At 35.2% G+C, this 7,505-nt stretch overlaps 1 protein-coding gene across 1 annotated transcript in view; it reads right to left on the reverse strand.

Moving 5' to 3' along the window:
* LOC106529441 (polycystic kidney disease protein 1-like 2) overlaps positions 1-7,505 on the reverse strand; it is a 40,075-nt gene that overhangs the window by 27,452 nt on the left and 5,118 nt on the right. The window contains exons 8-17 of the mRNA XM_014024867.1: positions 7,135-7,272; positions 6,223-6,369; positions 4,815-4,939; positions 3,870-3,990; positions 3,581-3,712; positions 1,697-1,810; positions 1,109-1,223; positions 830-1,020; positions 512-742; positions 230-331 (exon numbers count right to left, since the gene is read on the reverse strand). Of these exons, the coding sequence (XP_013880321.1) occupies positions 230-331; positions 512-742; positions 830-1,020; positions 1,109-1,223; positions 1,697-1,810; positions 3,581-3,712; positions 3,870-3,990; positions 4,815-4,939; positions 6,223-6,369; positions 7,135-7,272 (1,416 nt within the window). The remainder of the gene's footprint in view (positions 1-229; positions 332-511; positions 743-829; positions 1,021-1,108; positions 1,224-1,696; positions 1,811-3,580; positions 3,713-3,869; positions 3,991-4,814; positions 4,940-6,222; positions 6,370-7,134; positions 7,273-7,505) is intronic.

The following is a 7,505-nucleotide window of genomic DNA, read 5'->3' on the forward strand; positions in this document are numbered from 1 at the left end:
ATCATATGATGAAAAACTGACTTTGAAAAATAAATCTGTTCTTTTTTTTACTTACAAAAGGCTAAATAAAACAAAAATATTGGTGGTAAATTTTTAATGTGTAACTTTACAAACAGCACCCCAAAGAAATGTCACAGTTGTTGCTCAGATTATTTTTAACCACCTTGAAGGGATAAACAGGTTGTTTTGCAACAGAAACGTCAGCCTCCAAAGTAAATGGAACGTTTACCTGAGAGGAAGTGGAGGCTCCCATTCGATGTCCAGTGCAGACACATAAAAGATAACGATAATTATCCGTAGGGTCATTGTCCTCAAGAATAGTCCCCTTCACCTGTTCATGAGAAAATAAAACAATATTGATCATCTATCCAGCTGTCTGCATAGATATCTAGACATGATTGTAAATATATTTTATGTGCTCCTCTAAATAAATCCTGAGAGGAAAAAGACTGAAACAGACTTGTGATGATATGTAATCTATAAGTTGAAGTGTGAAAGTTAGACACGTTACCTTGGCCATGTCCTGAATGTCTTTCCTCCGTGCCCACACAACCACGATCAGGTAGGCCAGGAAGAGCGCGCCGACAAAACACACTACGACCGGATTCTCAGCAAAGGTCGCGAAAAGCTCAGCGGTGCGTGATGGGTCGACGAGATTGGGAGTCACAAAGAAGGAGCTCCCGAAAAACGTGAGGTGGTTGCAGAGGCACTGGGTGAGTACCGGTGTGGACTTCACACCAACCTTCAACGACAGTCATCTCTATTTTTATAAAAGATTTGAAGCRACGTGTTTTTTTACACGAGAGGCTTATTAAATTATCGTACTTACTTTGCAACCGTTGTCACTCCAGTCCAAACGGGTTTCATTCCAAAACCTGCATGAGGATGTGATGGGGGTAAYAGATAACGTGGCGTTGATAGATTTTATACCAGGACCCACAATAGGCCTCACCACAAGGTAATGGATTCCAGTCTTTCCTTTTAAATCTGCAGGATTGAGAATCCACGTGTATCGCTCCTCTGTGTCACACACACACACACACAGATATCCCCATATAATCAGTGAAACACTTTATGTTGACAGTATTAGAAAGAAAAATAAAGTTACCTTGCGTAGATCCGGTTTGAGGCATTTCTGTCATYGCTACATAATTTGTGTCAGTGGGGTAATTCATGTAACCGAGGTACAATTTGAAAGGTAAATGATCCTCTGAAGGCACCATCTTTAAAAATACAAATTAGCATGTTGTAACTGTCCAAGCAACGCACAACATAAGATTAAAGCTTATATAGAATTAGTTTTTATATGTCCTGAGGTGTTCTCTTTGTTTGTTTTCAATTAAAAGTAATAATTGGATGACTTCATAACAGCCATAGGCTCAGTCAGGAAAGGTATTTGTGTGGATGYGGTGACTCAGAGTCAGTAATTCAGTTTCACATCTGTGTTTTTGTTTAGCTTTGTTTTTCTCAATTAATATACCCTTTTTAAGCCAAACAAAACAGAAACAATGAGGTGCAGGCATGACAGAAAACACATGTATGAACRTCCTCTGCTGCAAAGAGAACATGCTAAAAACATTTTTATGTGAACGAATGGGGTGAGCTCATGAAGTTGCATGTACAAACTGAGACTCTTGGTCCTGATGAAATATTCATGACATATTCATGTTTAGCATCCAGGAACATGTAAGTAAACCTTTAAAAGCAGGGTGCTGTTAGCGGAGGGGATATCTATGGCTGTTGTGCTGTAGTTCCCCAGATCCAAAACTGAGGTGTTCGCTTGTCCCCCATCGGGTCTTGGCAGCAGAATCTGAGAAACAAAAAATGCAGAGAAGATGTCCAGAAAAAAAAAAGATTTTGCTCATAATTCTTTTTAAAAATACTGTTATGACATTTAAAAAATGCTTTTCGGTGTCTGTAGATGCATTTAACCGTTTGTCTATACTTTGAATTTTGCATTAATTTGCTTATTAGTTTAAATAGTTTGTGGCACCAGTTACAGATAAAAGTGAAGGAAAATACAGTATACCTTTCTTTTCATCAATTTTAAATATATGTTAATAAAAGCAGCATGCTAAGTGGTAATAAATAACATGCTGAGGTTGGTGTTGCAGCGTTTTAATTTAACGTGATTATTCAAGACTTCAAACCAGTRAGCCCTTTAGCAGCAGTTTTAAGTTTATATATTCGGAGTTGTAGCGCATCGTGTGGCAGCTGAGGTCAAAACTAAACCTCCTCCTGTCTTTTTTCAAATTAAAGTTCATTTTTAGTGACATTTTAAATGTGGCGCTTCTACAAAAAATATTTCTAAAAGGTTCACATAACTGCTGCTCTTCTGCTGAGAACAAATGTGCACAGATGGTGAAATAATTACAGAAAAATATGAAATTTTTGACACCCACGGGGGATTTGGTGCTCTGGGTTTACTGCAAGGGCAATTTGACCGTTAGGATTTACATTTATTCTTGAAGTTTTGACAGAAGCGTCACTTTAGGGCAATTTTGCAACTTATTCAGGCAAGACACCAAACTTCCTCTGCCTCCAATGTTTAATGGTTGAGACATTTTAAAAAAAGGATGTAATTTTCCAAATCATGGTCAAACTTCCTTCTAATATTTTGTTGTTTGCTAATGTTTGTAGAAATCTAATTCAGTAAATTTGAACCCCAAGAAAAAAGACAACTGACCCATCAGCTTAAAGTCTCTCATTTCATAAGAGAATATCTGAATCAAACCTTTAATGATTTCAAATTATGAGGCAAGGATAAAAAACATTACCCATTAAAGTGCTTGTGACATGAATGTCTTTCAATTAYAAAAAGTCAAATAAAACAGAAACTTTGCATAACACACACAATTTTGCCTATTTTTTTCACAAAACTTTGGCTTTAAAAGTGAAACAGGAAGTGACATCAAAGGGCAACTCTTTAATTGCTGTTGAAACAATGTAATTTGAACTCTGAACCTTCACATCTCTGATAGTGACTCAAAATAAAAAAAAAATAATCTGTCTGTGTTAGCTGTTGCAGCAACGCTTGGCTCAAATGCAGACATTCCCCTTTGATGTCACTTCCTGTTACTTCACATGCGAAAATCTCAACAACTGTTCATCTGAAAACGGTCATTTTTGTTTTGCAGTGTGTTATCAAGGTTATCTTTCTAAAAATGCATTTGTATTTATTACAAAAAATGATGCCACAGGCACTTTAATGTTTAACCTTTTCAATCATTAAAAAAAAATCAATGTATGAATTAGAAAATTGCGACTGTATTCTAATGTTATAAAAATAAATAACTGGGTAAAGACATTTTTAATTCAGCCACAAATCAAATGTCTTCTACTCATTGATTCTTCCTGAGTGGCGGGBGATGATTCAGATGATGACAGCCTAAAAAACTCTTTGCACTCGACCCAGATTTTATTTTTCATGGTAATTAAATCACTTGGCGTCATCACTTGATTTTGTTGAAACTTGAAGCCTGCATTTTGTAGAAGTGGATGTTTGTTCCTCAGTCTGCACAGTGAACTTGGTCTCAACAGGTAATCACATCTTAGAGCAAACCTCAGACGCTGCACTGACCTCAATGTCTTCACTTAAGTTCTCCACAGGGATACCGGATCCATCTATTGTCGTGAGCGACAGAGCGCCTATTAGTCCGCTGATATTGCCTCTGTCGTTCCAGGAAAACGGGTTTTTATCTAAACTCAGCATCTGCGGGTGTATTTAAAGAGCAACGCCGCGTTAAATCACATTGCAGGAAGGGACACTTGTGAAAATTGGGAAAAAGCTTGAWGTGACACGCACGCTAGCTGTGAAACACCTGTACTTGTGTCCAGTCACACAACACACACCAAGTGTTCAGACTTACTCGAACATCCACTGGTTCTCCTGAAGGGAACAGGCTGGAAGGCAGTTCTGGCAGACCAAATGTGGGAGAAGAACTGTTGGAAATACTCAAAGATCCAAAGTTTAAMCTCTCTGGTGTCACTCTGGATGAAAAAGATCAAATATTTGTTATTTTTTTAAGTCAATATAAGTATTATACTTGTAAAGCAGGGCTATTTAACTAAACTGCTCCGGGGGCCAACAGCTCAGGGGTCGAACATCCAGCAATTAAAGTCATTATGTAAATAAACCAAGTATTACAAAGATCTTTTACTTTTTAAATGGTTTATTTTGCTGCATTTAATCATGAAAACTATGGAGAGCCGTTTCGCTCAAAATGAAATAAATAATGTATTTAATAAAGTATTAATACGTGTTCCATCAAATAAATAAATGTCCCTGTGAAATAAAACAAAATCAATAAAATTATAATACATTTTTAAAATTCATTCATTCATTTTGAATGAATCTKCTCTCAGAACCCAATCTAATAAAAGTAATGGTAATAAAACAATATCAGAAACAAAGATAACGCATTACACCTCCCAATTAACACAAATATTGTTTTGACATCTCAGACTTGTCAAAATACTTGAAACCAATTTTATTTTCACTTTTATAATTTTATTTTCAACTGCTTGTAGTTTTAACTGTCTTGGATGTTCATAGAAATGATTTTTAGCAGATTCTAGCCAAGATTCTGACATTTCTGTAGATACCACGTCTATGTTTAAATGAAATAACTTATAGTAATGAAAGTAGAAATCCAGGGGTTTGGGCTTAAGAGATCAACGAATCAATTGGTGGGCCAAACTTTGGTCCCTCGCGGGCCAGACRTGGCCCGTGGGCCACCAGTTGAATTGTCTTGTAGTAAAGTGTGGAGCCTTGCTTTCAGGTTTTGAAAGTTTTTGGCTGAAGTGGAACTCACCTCCTGACGTATAAACTAATGTGGGGTTCTACAATAACTGTTGGCTCCTCATCCGTCTCCTTCAGGTTCAGCAGTGCGGTCTGCGTGTTGGTTAGAGCTTCAAGAAGAGCATCAGAGATGTTTTTCTGTAAAATAAAAAAAATAAATCTTAAAACTCTGCTGCAAGTGGCATAAAGAGCAGAATGTAATAACAAACCCTCCAAACTAGACATCCTCAGCTAAAATAAATTCTGCATCAAGGACCAACAGGTGAGCAATAAATGATTTGGTGTTTTTCAGGATGTAGATGCAAGTATGAACACTTTGCATCCCAGGTGAAAAGAAATATACTAAAGTATATTAAATCTAAAGTATACTTTAGTATATTGAAGCTGCACTAATCATCAGTGTACGTAAAGCGTGCTATTTTGGAACAACTAATTTAATACTACGTTTACTTTAATTGTATTTTAGTTGTACAAAAGTACTATTTTAAGTGTATTAAGTAAACTTTTAAATACTAAAATGGAACAACTTAAAATATACTTAATATATTGTAAGTATATAAACATTAAAATTTACTAAGTATATTTGAAGTTGTTCCATTTTAGTATTTAAAAGTATACTTAATTCACTTAAAAATGTGCTTTTGTACAACTTAAATACAACTAAAGTATATTTAGTATTAAATTAATTGATTCAAAATAGCACTCTTTAAAGTATACTAATGATTAGTGTGGCTTCAAGTATACTAAAGTATACTTAGATTTAGTATACTTAGTATAGTACTTTTTTCACCAGGGTGTTTTACTTCATACTAAAGGTCCTGCAAACGTATTAGGCTACCAGTTTACTGAAGGCTGAATTAAAYAATGGACAACAGTCTCCTATTTAATTAAGCCTTCAGTATACTGGTAGTCTAATACTTTTGCAGTACCTTAGTTTGAAGTAAATAATGTACAAAGTATCATAGAGCAAAAATGTTATTAGTACACAAAACCCTATACTTAAAGTGTACAAAGTATACTTTAAGTTCCACTGTAGCATGTAATAGTACACTTCATACACTTCAAATTGATTTTTTTAAACAATTTAATTACAACTAAAATATATTTAGTATAAAATTAGTTGTTCCAAAATAGCGTTCTTTCAGTATACTTATGACTGGTCTGGTTTCAAGTATGCTATGTTTTAGCACTGATTTAATGCCTAACATCTTTATTTCTCACCTGTAAAGTTACAGGTGAAAAAAGTACTTTGTGCATTAAATATATTCACATTTTTCTAAATAGCATAGCCAATATTCTAACAAATAAATGTACAAACTGTAGACTGCAAAATTAAACTGTAYATCTGCATCTTTAAAATTCCCAAATCCTCCTTTGAGATGTAAATCTCGCCTCCGTGGGCTTTGAAGTTGATGACTCACATGGGAAGAATACTGCAACATGTTGCCCACTCCCTGCACGATGATGCTGGCTGCAGTGAGCAGTTYCTCCTCCTCTTCGGCTGAGCTCATGTTCATCGTGTGTAACAGAGATATGCTGAGGTTTGCAAACAACAAGGAGGCAGAAGCCTGGGGGTGAGAAAATACTCCAAATTACGCAACTACAATAGATGAGACTGTCATTAATTAAAAAAAAATATATGAAAAATGATGTTACTTACTTGGTTTTAATCATTATTGTTGTAAGAATTATTGTAAATATAAACTGATTTTTAACATAATCCTTTCCTTTTTTTTACACTTAGTAAAACTTTTACACAGAACGACACTGAACAATGTTGAGGCAAAACATGTCTATGATGAATTACAGAATGAAGTGTGCAAACTTTAAATATACAGGATGTTTAATATGTACATACATAGATGCATATATAACTATAATACAAAATATTAACAACAGGCTGGTTTATTTAAGGAGTTTACTGTGTTTTACTCTAAAACTACATAAATAAAATGCAATAAAAATGGAAATGGTTCAAAAGCACAGAGACACTTCGTAGTATTTTAAAAATAGATTTTTGTAAGTTTTATCCAAGTGGAACAGATTTCATGATTAAAGCTTCAGAGTTTAATGCTCTTACAGCAAGTTCAATGACCTGAATAATTTACTTAATCTGAAGTAGCTCGTTGAATATTTGCTGAAGAATAAAATGTTATTTGAACACCAGAATAGAGAAATGAATCCCTTCAAGAACTTCAAGAAGAAAAAAAAAACACATGTGCAGTGGGTATAGTGATGCTAAAAATTCAAGCTTTGCATATTCTCAAGACTTTTACATGTTCCGAGTTTGTATTTGCTCAAAAGAAAAACGGATTTATAATCCTTTGCAGTACCTGAGCGTCCACACTGAGCTCGTCGCCTTTCTCAGTTAGAGAAACGAGTCCTCTGGTGACCACCTGAGCTTCCTCTGGACTGCTGACAGGAACTTCATTTACTGTGTCAATCAGTGTGTCCAGTACATGCTCTCTGACCTTTGAGAGACAACATTGTGTATTTAGCACTGTTCAGTATTTAATGGTACCCATTATACGGAGAAACAAAAGCAACCACAAATGACAGGAAATTATAGCTGCTGCTAGTCTTCGTGAGCTGTGCCAAAAAGCTGCTTTGGTACGACAGCGTATTAATGTCACTTTGCAGATRAATAAAGGTGTAAATCTCTGCCAAAAATAAAAAAATAAACAAAATTTGTATCTCATAATTA

The sequence above is a fragment of the Austrofundulus limnaeus genome, unplaced genomic scaffold, assembly GCF_001266775.1.
Source record: "Austrofundulus limnaeus strain Quisiro unplaced genomic scaffold, Austrofundulus_limnaeus-1.0 Scaffold443, whole genome shotgun sequence".
Taxonomy (NCBI): Eukaryota; Metazoa; Chordata; class Actinopteri; order Cyprinodontiformes; family Rivulidae; genus Austrofundulus; species Austrofundulus limnaeus.